This window comes from Aquarana catesbeiana, linkage group LG02 (genome assembly GCF_042186555.1).
Source record: "Aquarana catesbeiana isolate 2022-GZ linkage group LG02, ASM4218655v1, whole genome shotgun sequence".
Lineage (NCBI taxonomy): Eukaryota > Metazoa > Chordata > Amphibia > Anura > Ranidae > Aquarana > Aquarana catesbeiana.
The window spans coordinates 687,145,022-687,163,922 of NC_133325.1; the positions used below are offsets into that span (position 1 = coordinate 687,145,022).

General features: G+C 43.6%; 1 protein-coding gene across 3 annotated transcripts in view; it reads right to left on the reverse strand.

The window, feature by feature from the left end:
- The window catches only part of BLTP2 (bridge-like lipid transfer protein family member 2), a 187,460-nt gene that overhangs the window by 66,771 nt on the left and 101,788 nt on the right, over nucleotides 1-18,901 (reverse strand). The window contains exons 21-24 of one of the 3 annotated variants that reach the window (XM_073616774.1): nucleotides 8,800-8,990; nucleotides 8,472-8,571; nucleotides 3,184-3,228; nucleotides 2,870-3,051 (exon numbers count right to left, since the gene is read on the reverse strand). In XM_073616774.1, the coding sequence (XP_073472875.1) occupies nucleotides 2,870-3,051; nucleotides 3,184-3,228; nucleotides 8,472-8,571; nucleotides 8,800-8,990 (518 nt within the window). The remainder of the gene's footprint in view (nucleotides 1-2,869; nucleotides 3,052-3,183; nucleotides 3,229-8,471; nucleotides 8,572-8,799; nucleotides 8,991-18,901) is intronic. The other 2 variants (XM_073616776.1, XM_073616775.1) reach the window with 2 other exon arrangements.

Genomic DNA, 18,901 nt, shown 5'->3' on the forward strand with positions numbered 1-18,901 from the left:
ATGCCGGGACGTAACACTTCCTTTAACCTACGGAAATTATTTATAAACCTGCAGGCCACACATGAGAACGTAGGCACAAGAGTTATAGTCACCCTCGATACTGCTAAGGCCTTTGACTCGGTCGAGTGGGGATACCTTTGGTGCTGTCTTGAGCGATATGGCTTTGGTCCAAACTTTATCCAATGGGTGCAATTACTATACCAGAACCCCACGGCCAGAGTGGTGGCAAGTGGATGGCCGTCTCAGAAGTTCGACCTCCACAGAGGCACGAGACAGGGCTGCCCATTGTCCCCACTGCTGTACGCTCTGGCTGCGGAACCACTGGCTGTATCTATCCGGACAGACCCAGAGATCATAGGATTAAAAACTGGAACCCTCACAGAAAAAATCAGCATGTACGCTGATGACACACTACTTTATCTGGCGGACCCAGGTCCTTCCCTCCACCAGGCTCTCCAAACGATTGAACGTTTTGGGAAATTCTCGGGCCTCAAAATAAACTGGGGGAAATCCCAAATCCTACCATTAGACACTTTCCCACCCACGGAATTCCAAGCCACCCTACCATTACAAAGAGTAGACACAATCAAATACTTAGGAATAAATACTTCTAAAAATCCAGCAGACTACATAACACTAAACATTAAACCATTATACTCCCTTATTAAAACTAAAACACAATCTTGGACTAGACTACCCTTAGGAGTATGGGGCCGCATTAACCTCATAAAAATGATACTACTCCCCAAAATATTATACATACTCTGGCACACCCCAACATATATACCTCTAAAACACTTTAAAATAATGGAGTCCCTTCTCAAGCCCTTTGTGTGGGGAAAAAATAGACATAAGATTGCATGGCAAACCCTCAAAAACCCAACAGACAGGGGGGGTACAGCACTTCCGGACCTTAATCACTACTATATTGCGTCCCAACTCTCCCAACTATACCATATAGATAAGGTGGACAGTGAAAGATTTCGGATGCTAATCTGCCCACAATGGGCCCAAGGAACCTTAGATTCCATATACGCTATCACTGTGGGCACTAAGACCAACGAAGGCAACACACACAAAACATCCTTGTTGTATCAATACAGACGCATCTGGGAACTTGCAAACAGCAAACTCAATATACCTAGACACAACGACTTCACTCCCTTATGGTGCAACAGAGACCTACAAGAACTCCATAATATTCACGACCCGAAACCTTGGCTGGAGAGGGGTATACTCTACTTACATCATGTCTGGTCAAACGGAACCCTTAAAAACTTTGACACCCTTAAGGAGGAATTCCATCTAGCCAACAATATGGTATTCAGATTTCTCCAATTGAGACACGCACTACAGGCACAATTCCCGCAACCCCCACCACAGTCAACCCCCAATCCCCTAATAGCAATCATAAAAGACACAGACCCAAAAAAATTAATATCTTGTTTCTACAATATGCTCACTATCCCAATAGCCACAAAAATAATATACGGTCTCAAGTCCCGCTGGGAAAGGGATCTGGGTAACCTAGAAGATGAGGAATGGGAAGAAGCACTGGATACATGTAAGGAGGTATCTCCCAAACTGTCAGACAGGTTGACACAATTAAATATAATACACCGTACATACCTAACTCCGCATAGGATAGCCAGATACAAACACAACTGTCCAACACTGTGCCCAATGTGTAGGTCCCCGGAGAGCTCGTTCTACCATCTCCTCTGGTCATGCCCTCAGATACAAGGCCTATGGAAACAGATAGTGACCTTCCTTCATGACAACATGGGCTCACCTGTGACACTGGACCCCAAACAATGCCTGTTGGGTGTGTTCCCAAACCCACTGGAAAAATACACCAAGGTATTTTTACAGGAGACCCTGTTCTCATGCAGAAAGATAATAGCTAGGAAATGGATGCGTCCCCTACCACCCGAGACTAAAGAATGGAAAGCAGAGGTAAATGGGACACTCCCATATAAACGGGTGATATACATCAATAGAGGCTGCCCTGACAAATACAATAGAATATGGGATCGATGGCTACAGGACTCGGAAACCTGCTCATGACCAATATAAATTTCTATGCACTGGAGAAATACCTTTCCTCAATGAAAATACTATAATTATACCCTATATTAAAAGATAATAACAAAAGAAAACATCAGAAGAAATGTACTACAGACCACTTATATATGTAACTATTTTTATATCACGTACAATTACATTGCAATGTATACATGTATAAATACGTGCAAATGACATGACTTGTATGTATTCTGATTCACAATAAAAAACTTTGTTGGGAAAAAAAAAAAAACCTCAGTCAAAAGGGTAGAGGAGCTAACCACACCAGACGGAGCCAAATAGGACTCAGAGGACAGAAAAGTATCTAGGATCTCACGATAACATGATTCCTGACTGTGAAAGTTGGCACAATCAGAAGACTGCTGCCCTGTGTCTAGAATCAGACATGTTGTGATTGCGCGGTGGTAAAGAGGTTAGGCCTAAGTCAGAAAGAGTGCGGGCCATGCACATGACACTCCACCTACTACATGACGTCAGTGCTTAGTCCCACGGTGTTAACCCCTGCAGCAAAACCTATAGGAAGGGGGAATAAAAGGTAAACAGCAACCCGAATCAGGCAAAGTTTTTTTTTTTTTCTAGTGTCCAATTCTCTTGTAGGTGGCAGATAACTTGAAGGTTTGAGACATCCTGTGTCCTTCAATTGACAAATTAGATGTAGATTGTCTTACCAAAACTGGAAAGCTGCTTTAAATCAAACATACTGTTTAATAAAGTATTCTCACCCAAAACCCTGATTAAGAGACAAAGTATATTGTTAGTTGCACATTCTGTTAGTCAGTCCTACCTGTCTGTCATAGCTCAGTGATGAAAGGCTCAATAAATGGGTTTTCTGTACCAGGTTGTCAAGCTGGTGATCTGCATTCTCATCACAGGTAGAAGCCATGAGATGTACAGTGACAAGGTTGAGTTTGCTGGTCATTTGAGGTACACTCCACTCTGAGATGAGGCGACGCATCACTGTACCAGCTAAGGTGATAAGGATATAAACCAGTTTATAAAAGAGACAAAGAGTACTTTTTAGCTCTCATACTCTGGAGCTCGGAAAAAGCTATAACCAATCAAAAAATATAGATGAAATGCTAAATAAAGACAATTTACCCAAACAGACCATCACTTGAACAGCTAATGTGTGATTAATGAAATCTAAGTGAAATAATGCACAAACATCAAGCACAAATCAATACATACATTTTAGTTTGGAATTGACGTCCACATTCGTCAGAACCAGTGAAAAGAGAAACATAGTCACACAAATTAATACTGCATTCCATATGCAAACATCAAACGTGACAGGAAATTTAACCAACTGTTACTTCCTATGATCTATGCGTCTAAACCAGATCGATAATTGGTTGAAACTACGGTAGGTCAGACACTTGACCATAATCAATAAGCACTGCAAATTGAAGACATTTGAGTAACAAAAAGCAGCCAATCAGATTTCAGTTTACTTAAGTCAAGACTGACAGACGAATTCCTATTGATCTCTGTTCTGTGCGTATACTGTATGTATTAGAAAGAGATGGGAGGCGTCTCCCTGGCTTAGTTAAGGGGAATTTTGTATTGCATTGTACATTTTACAAGACATTTTAACCACCAGATGTAATCTATATGCAGCAATTTAATCAGTAACTGCAAGTAAAGTAACAATATGATATACAGTCATTTGAAAAACAGAGTACACCCTGTTAAAATTGTTGACTTTTTCAACATATTTGGCCTGGTTAACATTAGATATTTATTCAAACCGGGCCTAGAGATAAAGGTGATATACTTCTGACATTGAAATCAAATCAGAGCTTTGGTTAGGGCAGTTCATAACTCTATTTCTTCTTTATAAGACATTCTTTGGTGAAGCGGCAAAGCAACCCCAAACGATAACATGTCCACTAATATTCACAGTTGGTATGAGGTTCTTCTGAAATACTGTCTTCAGTTTACAGCAAACATGTCTACTGTTACTGTGACCAAACAAATCTTTCTTTGATTATTAAGCCTGCAGCAAATTGCTCTAGAAGGCCTCGTCTTTGCCTATATGTTCAATGGGAAACCGTAATCTTTTTGGACAGCAAAGGCTTTTTCATAACATATCTTTCAGGCAGGTTTGTTGCAATCTCTTTCTGATTGTAGTTGCATGCACTTAGACCACAACTGTTGCAAGTGTTACCTCAATGTCCCACAATTAAATTTTGGGGTTCTTGAACACGTTTTAGTAACATACAATCAGCTCTTTGGTTAGGTGTGGTAGCCTGGCCAGTTCTGAACAGATTAGATTAAAAGTCATTTGAATGCTACGCTGCTTATAGAGTTTTACGAATTTGGTGATCTTCCATGCCAGAGACATAGGCATTCACATTTTTCTTTATGAGCGCCTTATTTCATCTAGGATGATGACAACTAGGGCTGCCACCTGTACGTTTTTCTCCCGGACAGTCCGATTTTTTAAAAAATGTGTTCGGGTTTACTTCTGCCCCAGACCCATTCACACGGACTGCACCGAGAGTGACATCTGATGTCTCCCCCTCCCTGACAGCAGCTTGGTTCAGCAGAGCAGAGCACAGTGTCAGTGAATCAAAGCTCCTCCCCTCCTCCTCCATCGTTCTGTACACATACGAGGAGGAGGGGAGCAGGGACGCGCTGATATCAGGTCTGTAGAAAGTTTTTAATATGCTCTGTAGATGGAGGAGGGAGAGGGAGAGAGCAGCTGTAAAAGGAGGACAAGGTAGAAAATGTGGAGTGATCAATGGGTTAGGAGGATATGTGCAAGGGGGGCTTTGGCAGGGGGAAGACAATCCTAGAAGTGTGGATTGGATTTGAAACCTGACAAGCTCTCCTTGCGCTCTTTTTTCCTTCCCAAAGCACCCCCCCAGCACATATCTAACCCCCCAAGCGCCCCCCAGCACATCAGGGCACAGGCTGCATATGATGGGGCACAGTGGCTGCATTTGATGGGGCACAGTGGCTGCATTTGATGGGGCACAGTGGCTGCATTTGATGGGGCACAGTGGCTGCATTTGATGGGGCACAGTGGCTGCATTTGATGGGGCACAGTGAGGCTGCAATTGATGTTTTTTTTTCAGAATTTTTCAGTTTGTTTGCGCCCCCCCAAAAATTTTGAGCACCAGCCGCCACGGCCCTCCAGCACATGTCTAACTCTCCCCACCCCCCTGCTAGCACTAGCCCTCTTCCCAGGACATATCTGACCCCTGCATTCCGTGCAGAACACTCAAAATTCAGCTACACACACTGTTTGCTGCGGCAAGCTATGCTCCACATTACTACTCTCTTTCAGGCCACCAAAAGTGTCCCAGGTCTTTTACAATCTCATAGTGTATATCCTCCCCCACCACAAAAAATGCCACCGCTAAAGTGTTTGAGTTTGGCTTGAAGAAAAAGTGGCAACCCTGGACGCAACAAATGTCAATATCAAAAGAGAACACTGGACTCTAGATGTCTATAGTTTAAAATAGACAAGTTCCACCTGCCACCTGCCTACTCCCTAAGGAAGTTCTAATAATTGCCACCTAATCTATTACCGCGGGCTCAAAATTTGATGGACTTGAAGTGGTGATAAATGTAGATGCGTACTTTTTTCCATAACTGCATTTTTGTTAATTAAGATAATAAAAATGAATAAAATGTGCCATTTTCTTAAATACAACACCTTTATCTTTAGGCAGGATTTGAATGAAGATATGTTTGCCTGTTCAGATACGTTAAAAAAGTAAAACAAATTCCCATGGGTTGCACTGTACTTTTTGACATAACTGCACGTTTTCTGCAAAATGATAATAAATCTAATAATGATTCTTTGTAATTTGACAACAGAATGACCTCTTCATTGGAAAAAGCAGCAAGAATAACAAAGTCTATAGCTGAGTGCATACTTGTATAATCTTGTAAAACTGGGACATAACATTAAAGTGTATGTCCAGTCAAAACACTTTTTTTTTTTTTCAACCCAGTGGGCTGAACTAAAAAAAAAAAAACTGAGGAGCTCACTAATGTTAGTACAGCCATCTCCCTGCTGAGCTATTGTGTTTTAACAGGGGGACTGCTCCCCCTGCTATAACACACTGGTCAGCGCTCACAACCACTGGCCGCCAGCGCTGATCGGATGCCTGTTCGGCTGACTTCTGTCTGACAGGCTGGTGTACGCATGGCCCGAATGTTTCTGTTAAACTGGCCTATGCCAGCCAATATTCGGCCCATGTGTACCAGGCTTTAGATAGAGGTCAGCCTGTGCTGCATTAGTCACTCACACCTTTTGATCTTGGTTACCCAGAGAAATAGAGGGGTGAATCTGTGGAGACACAGACAGCCATAAAGATTTGACAGAGGATCTAATCCTCCTCCAATCTATCAAGAGCAAAAAAAAAAAAAAAAAAAAAAAAAAAAAAAAAGGAAAATGGACACATCACCCTTTCTAAGGCAACATTAATATATGGCAATAAATATAACGTATGACAGTGCATTCCTTTATATGGTGCAAACATTACCTTTCCTGCATGTGAAAGATTCTGGGTGCATGCACAATAGTACAGAGTCTGGCAGTCACTATATAGTACATGACACTGGTCACCATTGTCTACAGTTTGTTTGTGCAATAAAATGCATCACAGGTATTGTGTATGATCACATCTAATGGGTTACAGATGAAACCACCACGTGCAAGATAAATTAGTAGACATTTCCCCTTGCATGTACAGTATTCCCAATATAGTAATACATGCATTATGAGTCATTGATGGGTTTTAACCCTCATTTACCCAGTCAAGAGGACAGGAAAATGACTTCTGTGTAACTTTTAAACTACATCACTGGCCTTGCAATGTTTGGTGCAATATACACTCACGTGCTACTTTATTAGGTATACCTGTTCAATTGCTTGGTAACAGAAATTGCTAATCAATCACATGGCAGCAACTCAATGCATTAGGCATCTAGACGTGGTGAAGACGACTTAATGAAGTTGAAAACCGAGCATTAGAATGGGTAAGAAAGGGGATTAAAGTGACTTGGCATGAACGTGGCATGGTTGTTGGTGCCGGATGGGCTGGTCTGAGTATTTCAAAAACTGCTGATCTACTAGGATTTTCACGCACAACCATCTTTAGGGTTTACAGAGAATGGTCAAAAAAAAGAAAATATCCAGTGAACGGAAGTTGTGTGTAGTAAAATGTCTTGTTGAGGTCAGAGGTAAATGGGCAGACTGGTTCGAGATGATAGAAAGGCAACAGTAACTTAAATAACCTGTCAATACAACCAAGGTATGCAGAATACCATCTCTGAACGCCCAACACATCGAACCTAGAGGCAGATGGGCTACAGCAGCAGAAGACCAAACCGAGTGCCACTCCTGTCAGCTAACAACAGGAAACTGAGGCTCCAATTTACACAGGCTCACCAAAATTAGACAGTAGAAGATTGGAAAAACGTTGCCTGGTCTGATGAGTCTCTATTTCAGCTGCAACATTCAGATGGTAGGGTCAGAATTTGGTGTAAACAACATGAAAGCATGGATTCACCCTGCCTTGTATCAACGGTTCAGGCTGGTGATGGTGTGGAGGATATTTTCCAGGCACACTTTGAGCCCCTTAGTACCAATTGAGAATTGTTTAAATGCCACAGCCTACCTGAATATTGTTGCTGACCATGTCGATCTCTTTATGACTACAGTGTACCCATCTTCTGGTGGCTACTTCCAGCAGGATAATGCACCAGGTCACAAAGATCAAACCCTCTCACCACTGGTTTCTTGAACATGACAATGATTTCCCTGTACTCCAATGGCCTCCACAATCACCAGATCTCCATCATATAGATCACCTTTGGGATGTGGTGGGAGATTCGCATTATGGATGTGCAGCCGACAAATCTGCAGCAATTGTGTGATGCTATCATGTCAATATGGACCAAAATCTCAGAGGAATGTTTCCAAAACCTTGTTGAATCTATGCCACCAAGAAGGAAGGCAGTTCTGAAGGCAACCAACCCGGTACTAGCAATGTGTACCTAATAAAGTGGCCAGTGAGTGTATGGGGGGTATATATTTTATACAAACCGTTGAGCTGGCATTTCCTTGTGACCCATGTCCAGTCTAACACCATCAATGCTGAATGAAACTTCTATATACTTGTAACAGGGATACTAAAGTAACAATGTGACCACAGTGCTTGCCTGTACCCCATACATACAAAATAGCACCATTTTCCTATATACAGACGAATGCAACATGTCTGAATTGGTGCATGCATTCCCAGTGTATACTTGTTTGTACATGCAGGGTGCCATTCTGTGTTTATGTGAGTATTCCTATATAAAGGTCAATCTACAATATCCTATTATGTAGTAAAAGTAATAAGTCACTTTCCAATAAGATTTACCTTGTGGGATGAGTCTCTGCACTCCACGGGTGAAGATTTCGCCTTGACTACACTCCACCTGGATTCCTCTCTGCTGGGCAAAGGAGGCCCAGTAGTGGATCTGGAGAAGAAGAAAACATAGCGGTGTAGTTTATTATACAGCCCCCCTCTATTAAATCAATTAGGTTTTCAGAATGTTCAATGCAAGCATCTGTGCAGATGAAATAAGTAAACAGTAATTTACCTTTCTTATGACTGAATAATAATTTATTATATTTTATTATTTATTTATAATTTATTGTGTGAACATTCTCAGATCTTTCTTAGATAGTGTGTTGGGTTCTCCTACCTGTAGCTGTGGAAACAAGGCAGTGTAGGAGAGTTGCTTGTAGTGCTGTCCCAGCTTCTTCTTTCCCGGTTTCAGGTTATTAAACAGCTTCCCTCGGCAGATGGGGCGGGTTACACTGCTCCATGTTGCCCAAAAATTCTGCATCCAACGTAAGGTGCTGCTGTATACCAAAATACGAGGCTGGCACACTTCTAGACAAAGTAAAAAATATATGGTTTTAAACACACCTTATGTTTTTTGGGCATATTGCAGCATGATTAACAAATGTTTTTAAGTGATCAGATTACACATGCTTTGCAAAGAACAGTAACATTGTTATGTTAAAGTACTGTAATACAAAAAGGGCCTTTTGCACACAATCACCAAAATTAAATTTGTAAACAAATTTCATATTCCTGATTTGTGCCTGCTGTGCCATGTACTTGCATGACAAAGTATTCAGTTTTCTTTGTGTGAAATCCCTGGTGTGCCTGCCAGCCCTTCTGCTTTCCTATTAAAAACGGTCCAAACGAGGCAGGAGAGCACAGCGTGGTCAGTTTTCTGGCGGTGCTGGGAGCTAATTCAATGATCAGGCTTGTGCTGCCATGAATCTTCCTGCACAGCCATTCATTGATCAGTGTACTGCTGCTTCTCCTTCCCCGCCAACTCTGAGTTCAGTAAAAAACAGGAATTGAGGAAGTCCAGATGGGCAGTGAAGTAGGCGGCAGGGATCCGCAGGACTCCACAGGGTATCCTCTTGTACTGTGTAGTCCTGTCTGGCAGCGCCGGTGGATTCCAGTGCCCCAGACTAGGGTCGATGAAGCGCAGTGCATGATGGGTCCGCGACCCGGGACCCAATTGGACGGACGATCCCTGCTGCACTTCATCGACCGTAGTCTGGGGCACTGGAATCCACCGGCGCTGTCAGACAGGACTACACAGTACAAGAGGATAGCCCCCTGTGGAGCCCTGCTGCCTACTTCACCGCCCATCAGGACTTCCTCAATTGATGTGCCTGGTTTTTACTGAACTCAGAGTTGGCGCTGCTGTTTCTCTTTTTTTGTATCTCTCTTCAAAGGTGTTTCTGCCCTTCAGCGTGCTGCCTCCTGTGTTGTGCCAGTATATTTCCCCCTGAGGTTAGATACCCCGATTACAGACTTTTCCTCCCCCTCCACCATATTTATTCATATCAGGAACCTTATTTTTGGACAACTGTTCATTTACCTATTGCTGTTATCTCCAACAGTGTCCTGTTCCTGGACTTTTTCACCCCCTCCCTTCCCATCCATTTCACATATAACCTGTGCATACAGCTGTTATTTTTAGCGCAACAAATAATAGTTTTTTCTTTGCTTCTCCTTCCCCAGCTCTTATGCAGCTGCGAACAGAGGGTATTTGATCACTTATAAAAAAAAAAAAAAAAAAAAAAGAAGGGGGTAGGGGGAAAAAAAAAAAAAAAAAAAAAAAAAGGTATTTGTAAAATTTTTCATATGTTTACACAAATGTTTTGCCTTTGATTTATATTTAAAACTGAATGGGTTGTTTTGCAAGGTGAGGATTCATATATACTTTAAAACTTAAAGTGGATCTAAACCCTCTCCTATACCCAGTGAAGTGAATAGCCTCAGATGATACACAAAGATGAAACAAATCTCTCTACATAAGTTTTACTTGTTCATCTGCTGTCTTTCCCTTTTTACATTCTTTAGAAAGTGCAGATGGTGTTGCCCAGGGGCGTTACTAGCTCTGCAAAAGATCTGGGGCTAGAGCCTATAGCAGCAGTCACCAACCTTTTTGCAGGCTTGGGCAAAGGCTCATGTTGGCGTTTCAATCATGGCACCATGGTTGATATGGTGTCAGGGTGATTAAAGCGCATTGTTTCTCTTGTTACATTCTAATATATAATGAAGTGGTTCAACTCAACATAATGCAGAATCAGTGGGAGCCCTGGGTGTGTCACTTGCCACATCTCCTGCCACCATATGCATCATGTCACTTGCCACCATTGCCTGTCACCAGATGCAGCTTTTTAACTTGCCACCATCACCTGCCACTAGATGTGGATCGTCACTTGCCAGATTGCCACGTCACCTGCCACCATTTGCAGACTGCCACCATATGCAGATTGTCACTTGCCACCCTTTGCAGATTTTCACTTGCCACGTCATCTGCCACCATTTGCAGATTGCCACTGGCCACATAACTTGTCACGTCACCTGCCACCATTTGCAGACTGTCACTTGCCACGTCACCTGCCACTAGATGTGACTTGTCACTTGCCATGCCAGCCAGTGCCACCAAATGTGCATTGTCCCTGCATTGCTGGCAGCACTGGTCCATTTAGTGAGGGCAGGAGAGCGGAGATGCGGGGCGGGCAGTGAGAGATGATGTAATCTCTCTGCTCCCTGCCGCACCTCCGACATTTAAGAGGCCCGCGCAGTGAGGGCGGAAGAGTGCTGATGTGTGGTGGACAGTGAGAGATGATGTCATCTCTCTGCTCCCTGCCGCACATCGCTCCCACATTGAAGTGGCCCGGCTGTGAGGGCAGAAGAGTGGTGACGTGCGGGTTGAGAGAGATGATGTAATCTCTGCTCGCCCGCCCACTGGTCTCTCTCCTCCACCTCTAATGCCGCCCACCCACCGCAGCCGCGACCCGCTGGTTAGGCAGGGACGCAAGAGACTCTGGACTATGGGCTCCAGATTCGGGGCTCCAGCCTCGATAGCCACCCCCTGGAGACGCCTATGGTGTTAGCAATTTTGTTTCTTCTTCCAGCAGTACATAAGGGTGGGTGTGGAGTCTGGGCTTACACTGTGTGAGAGCTGATTGGAGCAAAGGCACACACACACCCTCCACATAGGCAGAGGAATGAAGGAACATGCAGAGCTGTAGTCTAAATAGATAAGATCTCTGCAAATTTTCAGCTACTGTTATCTCGTGTGTCAGAAAGCTTGTCAGAAGTGACTCTGCTGATAACAGAAAAACGGAGCAACAGACAGACACAGCACTTAGAGCTTTGGAAAGAGATAAGTAAACACTACAGATATATGTGTCCAGGTCAGATTTAATGAATTTAATTTACAACCACTTTAAGTGTAGCTAAAATAAAAAACAAACATTTGCACAAAAAGAACTACCTTACAATTAAAGTGGTTGTAAAGTCAGAATGTTTTTTTTTTATCTTAATGTATTCTATGCATTAAGATAAAAAGCCTTCTGTGTGCAGCAGCACCCCTAATACTTACCTGAGGTCCCCCTAGCTCCAGTGATGTTGTAGGAATGTCTCGGCTGTCCGGGACTCCCCTCCTCATTGGCTGAGACAGCAGCGCGGCGCCACTGGCTGCTGTCAAAGTCAGTCAGCCAATGGGAATAGAAAGGGGGCGGGTTGTGCTGCAGCTCCGTGTCTGAATGGACACAGGAAGCTGTGGCTTAGCTCAGGTGCCCCAATAGCAAGCTGCTTGCTGTGAGGGCATCCTACAGGAGGGAGAGGTCAGGAGAGCCAAAGAGGGACCCGAGAAGAGGAGGATCCAGGCTGCTCTGTGCAAATCCACTGCACAGAGGAGCAAAGTATGACATGTTTATTACTTTTTAATATAAAAAACACAAGACTTTACAAACTACTTTAAGTATATGTTCTTCTGTTAGTAGAAATCCTCCTCTGTCCATGCCCCGAACCCTCCACGGTAATCTTCCAGTGCTGCGGGGTTAATAGAACTAACGGGCTGCCACAGGCTCTCATCAAGAAATCTACAATATGCCTGCCCATTCTGTACTAAAGCTTTCTATGAACCAAATGTGAACAATGAATGGAGGGAGCAGCCCTATCAATCATCTGCATGTCTTCCATACTTAGATCCTGTTTGTGGGGTGCTTACAATGGTCAGCTTTATTCATTTATGTAAAACCTTTATCCCAAGAGGAAAAAGATTTTGCTGTAACTGTTTAATAAGAGTTGCTGGAGTAAGGTTTTAAATTGTTTGTAACTTATGTAAAGTCGACCTAAATTTACAACTCCATCCAACACCATCTTCTCCACTGATTGACAATCCTGCTGTCCATTGGTGGTTAGTGAATACAGTAGAGGAGTGAATGTAACCACCCTAAGACGGGAGATATGTTACTGGCTGAGCCCCAATAATAAATGAGCAAAATAAGAAATAAAAGCTTAAGAGCGATTGCAGCCACCATATCTAATTATTGATAGGCTACGATATATTACATTTTTATTTTTGAGCCAAGTAACGCTTTAATTTTGGAGCATCACTGTATAAGGCCTAGTCATGTCCCTCTGAAGCCTTTGCACTTTGCACTAATTCCAAGTGCAGCTGTAATTATTTTACTCTAAGTTATTTTACAGCTAACCACTTGGCAACTATTTGCTCCATAGTTCACTGCACAAATGTAATACTGACTGACAGGAAAGTCTTAATGTAGGAAAACACACAGCATGTAACATATTAGTTGCACTAAAATTATAAGCATCCCCAGCACACTGTTGTAACAAAACGAATATTGAAAAAAAAATTTTCGCCATCACATAATGTATGTGACATTTTGGGGCCACGGAGGATCCCTTCCTCAGGCTACAGTACAATACTCAGCAGCCTCATAATCAGAGGTGTAACTGGAACCTTCAGGGCCCCTGTGCAAGAAACAATGAAGGCCCCTCCTGGCCCCCCGACTCCCATCGTGGGACCCTTTATTACGGTCCTGCAGTGGGCCACATTCCTGCTGTCTTAGGCTCCCCTCATGGTGGCGGAACCCAAGAGCCCATCCACATGTGCAACCTTTGCGACCCTGGTAGTTCTGCCACTTATGTCAGTAATATTGTATTTATTTTTGTTGTTTTATTTATTTTTTTTTTTTATCAAACAAGGTTTTATTGAATATTCAGTGCATACAAAAATAAAAGATTAAGTTGTCATGTTGACACTATAACAGTATTATAATTATTATCATTGCAATAAAGAAAAAAGAAAAAAAATTATATAGCATTAAATTTAAACATTTCTGGCGTATCTTGACATTCAAGGTATAGATATTTTGTTTTTAATACTGTCCATCTATACTTATATCTATATATCACTGTACGGTCATACAGCTACATTAGACACAGGTAGAAGATTCCTGAAGCCATCTATCCCAGATCTTACTGTACTTTGCTGGACAACCTCTATTAATATATATACATTTCTTGTATGGTAATGTATTATTTATCTCCACCTTCCATTCCACAATTTTGGGGGCCTCTTGTCTCATCCACTTTTTGGCTATAACCTTTCTTGCTGCAAAGAGTGTTTCGTGCAAGAAGGTTTTAGTGTATTTGTCGGTTATATCTGGAACTATACCCCAGAGACACTGTTTGGGGTCTAGGGCTATAGGTGAACCCATCGTATCGTGTAAAAATGCCACAATTTGTTCCCAAAAGCCTTTTATTTTAGGGCATGCCCATATAAGATGGAAAAAGGTACCTGTCTCTCTCCCACACATCTGACATGTGGTGGTTTGTGTGCGCTTGTATCTTGCAACTCTGAGGGGTGTGAGATATGCCCTATGGAGAATATAGAGCTGGGTCAGACGATCTGAGAGTTTAGGGGATACAGTTTTACAGGCCTCCAATGCTTCCCCCCACTCCTCATCCTCCACCGGTCCCACCTCCCTCTCCCATCTTGGTTTAAGACCATATGCTATTTTAGCAGCTACAGGGGTTAAGAGCAAGTTGTAGAATGCCGAAATCAATTTTTGAGAGTCTGTGCTCTTAATTATGGCAATGAGTACATTAGGTGCAGGACTAGGGCAGGAGTCAGGGAATTGTGATTGTGTTGCGTGACGGATTTGTAAGAATCTATAGAACATCTGGTCCTGTATTGTAAATTCTTCTTTGAGTAAGTCAAAGGTTTTACGTTGTCCATCTTTTAATATATGATGTAGGTAAAATATTCCCTGTGTGGACCATATAGATGTGTCCTGTATTTTATTAAACTCCTGAAGATTTTTGTTATGCCATAACGGCGTGTAATCGTTAAACTGTGAAATGTCAAGTCTAGAGGTTGCTCAGTACGAACACACACCTCACGTGAGGGGAGGGGTCGGATGCGGAAGTCGGGCTGACCTCGTCCTCATCGCTCTGGGATGCCGGGTCTCTCCTTCCTCCTCGTGGTCAGCGGCGGGGCAAGGACGCTGACAACGGCTCCCGTATCTCTGGTGCGGGCGGCCGCCTCCTAGCCCCCTAACCCCTTACCCCCGGGATACGCCGTGGGACTTAGGTCCCTGTATGATCGCGGCTGTAGCTCCCCCTCCCCCCCCCCGCCGTTGCGCCCCCCCCCCCTCGCCGCGTCTATGTTAGATCTCCTCGCCTCGGAGCTTTGGCTGAGCAGTATCCGAGGAGGTGGGAGTGGAAACAGCAAGCAGGGGAGCCCTGAGACAGCACCGGATAGCACTGACTCAAGCCTATGGAGTGAGGAAACACAGACGGAGCCGCTGACAGACATCAAGGGACACTGAAGCAGCTGAAGAAAGTGGAGACAGGCAACCCTCAGATAAGTGACAAGTTACTTTGAATAGACGGAAGGAGAGGGTAAGTGCCTTACACATATCAACATGGCGGGAGTATCAATATGAAATCCGTAATGTCATTGGAGAGATAAAGGTAAAACTCTGGCAGTACAGGCATGGACAAGGATGTGTATAATATTTTTCAGATCTCTCCCAAATAGTGCACTAAACAGTTGAAAGTGTCTTGAATCTGCTCTCTCAAGGTTGCTTGGAGGGTTTTATATAAAAGTTTTATCCACTTAAAGGAGAAGACGTGTGGGACTGTCTTCAGAATCAGATTTCCTTTTTCTTATCTGTATGTTTCTAGAGTAGCTGAAGTCCCTATGGATATACAAGGAGTGAATTATCATAGATGGCTCCGCTTGAATTGCTTGTGAAGGGACTGTTTGGTTTTGAGTTTGCTGAATCAAACGGCTATATCAATATATGGAACAATTTAATCCTCATTTGGAGAACTTTTGAAAACGGCTTTATGTTTATATAATCTATATGTAAAAATCTAAAAACCCGCCGCTCTTGGACTCTGGGATAAGCTCTATGATAAGGGCTGTATAACAGTATCTCGAGGATAACAGTACCGCCAGTAAGAACAACTTCACCCTTTACTTGCTGAATTGGGGATTTCCATCTAGTGACTGGAGAAATATCTTTAAAACATATAAAGGATGGGACTAGCCCAAATAGGCAAGTGAAGACGCCACTGGTGGTACAGGCCCTGACTTCCCCTAAGATAAGTGGAGAAAGTTTTGCTTTGTAGTTCCCCATCAAGCGGGGGGGGCGACATAGTGGCGGCTCAACCTCAGCTTTTGATAGAGTAAAATAAAGTTAAGGAGGTGAAAGATAACAAGAATGAGAGGAAAAACAAGTAGGGGGGGAACAACAGCAACAACTAATCCAACTGGGGTGTCCGCCAGATTAAGCGCAAGCCCAGGAACGATAAGGAAGTACATGGTACAGGATAATATAAATATAAATCCAGGGAAGGGTCCGGGAGTTAAAAGTAAAATCTCTGACGGTCCGCCCAAAGTTAATACAAGGAGGCAGGCAGCAGAAGCAGAATCCCTAGGTTTAAACTCAGCGACTTTGGCAACTTTAGAAGAAGCCCCAATGGAGAGCCAAAGGGAAGGAGTCATGCCAACGAAGAATGATATAGTGGAGATGTTCGCCAGGTTGGAAACTTTTATTAGAGCGGAAACAGAAGCTATAAGAGGGGATATGGGTCATATTTTGAGAAGAGTGGAAGAGGCTGAGATGGCAGTTGAGAGCCAGAAGACAGAGATGGGAATACTGAGATCCCAGATAGAGGAGATGCAGCGTGAACAAAGAGACTTAAGATATAAATTGGAAGATCAGGAAAATCGAAGTAGAAGAAAAAATTTGAGAATTAGAGGCCTCCCAGAGCCACAAGGGGAGGGTGAAAACCTACAGGAAAAGATAGATCAAATCTTCGGAGGCCTAATCAAACTGAATGACAAGCCCGTCAAACTAGATAGAGTGCACAGACTTAGGAAACCTGCTCAGATTAGCAGGGAAACCCCTCGTGATGTGATAGTGAGGTTCCATAACTATCAAGACAAAGAAAAAATCAGGGCAAGTTTGAGAAAGAATCAATCAGTGAAATACAGGGAATCCAGTCTACAAATTTACCCAGATCTGGCGAATGAGACACGGGCAAGAAAAAGAGCCCTCAGACCTCTACTGGAACAACTTAAAGCGCGAGAAGTGCACTACTCCTGGGGCTTCCCAGCATGTTTGATTGGGAAAAAAGACGGGCGCTCAGCGACATTAAGGTTCCCAGAGGAGACCCAAAACTTCTGCCGCAAGCTGGACATTCCACCCATAGAAATCCCGGGATGGTGGGAGAGAGGGGGAGGTCAAAATGTTGCTGAAGATACACAAAATTGGAAACCTGTGTATAAAAGGAGAGGAGTATAGAGGAGAAATTGTAGTTAGCTATCCCTTGACTAGTAGGTCAGAGATTTGTGCGGCTGGGGGTGGGGGGTGGGGGGCGGGTGGCAATGGGCTTAGAGCCCGGAGTCCTGGGGGGGGAGGGGGGTGTGCTCCGGGGGGGGGGGGGGGGTGACGGGGGAATGGGGGGGGGGGGCCTGGTAGCTCCTGGGGCGGGATGGGAGATGCAAGGCTCCCGCACTGTGCTCAACCCTTGAGGGGCCAACCGTAGGGCCGGGTGGAGAAGGCGAGGCCACGGTCAGTTGGGCTATGGGGAGATTGGATGCCTCCAAGAGCAGGGGGGGAGGGAGTGTGGGGGGGTGTAGGGGAGGGGGGGTGGGGGGGGCAAGGGAGGGGCGAGACCAGTACAAACCTTATTCGTCTCCTGTGGCAGTTGCGATGGGGTTTTGAAAAGAGAAATAAATGGCTGTAATTAACTTGATATCCTATAATGTGAGGGGGCTCAACTCGCCCATAAAATGTGCGAACGTGATGGGCGAGCTGAGATCCAATAAAGCTGAGGTGGTCTTCCTCCAGGAGACACATCTATACCTGGGGAGAAATCAGAGGATTCTGTCAAGGGACTACCCGTTGTGGTTCTATAGCGACTCCCCGATTAGGGGAGCAAAAGGGGTAGCGATCGGCTTTGCTAGGGAAACCCGTTTCCAGATAGAGGAGAGAATGTCTGACCCTGAGGGCCGATTTGTGTTTTTGAGGGGAAAACTAAACTGTGAGGTATATACATTAGCTAACATCTATTGCCCTAATAACAATTCAAGTAAATATCTAATTGGAGCTTTATTAAAGCTAGAGGGTTTCAGGAGAGGGAGGATTATCCTGGCAGGAGACCTGAATCTATGCCTTGAGCCGGGCAAAGACAGTGCGTCGCGTGCTCGGGGGACAGGAGGGGTATGGTTGAATAAACTTAAAAAAAAATTACATCAGCTTCAACTAGTTGATGTTTGGAGGATGCAACATCAAAAAATAAAGGATTACACTTACTACTCCCCCGTGCACGCGACGTACTCAAGACTTGACTATTTTTTTATAGACCATAGGTTTTTAGAGGAGGTCGAAAGTACAAATATTGGTTCTATAACATTCTCGGACCATGCCCCGGTGACATTACGAATAAAACAAAACAATCAAACACCCCCGTTTCATAATTGGAGACTAAATGAAGATCTCCTTCATGATAAGGAAATAGACAAATTAATAAATGAAGAACTGGAATTTTATTTTAGAACCAATTCCTCTGAAGAAATATCGGAAGCAATAATATGGGAGGCCCACAAGGCATATATTAGGGGGATAATAATAAAGGCGGGAGTGGAGAAAGAAAGAAGGCAGAAAAAAGTCTTGAGTACACTCCAGGAAGAAGTTAAAAAACTAGAAAGGCAGCATAAGGAAACGGGGGAAGGAGGGATTTTGGGAAAATTATATGGGGCTAGAGAGGCCTTGAGACAGCAGATAGAGGCAGAAAATCGTAAAAAATACAACTTAGTCAAAAAAGAAAGATATATATCTGGTAATAAACCAGGTCGAGTGCTGGCCAGGACATTATGTAGAAAGAAAAATAAAAATTACATCGATAAGATAAAGACGAAATCAGGAGAATGTAAA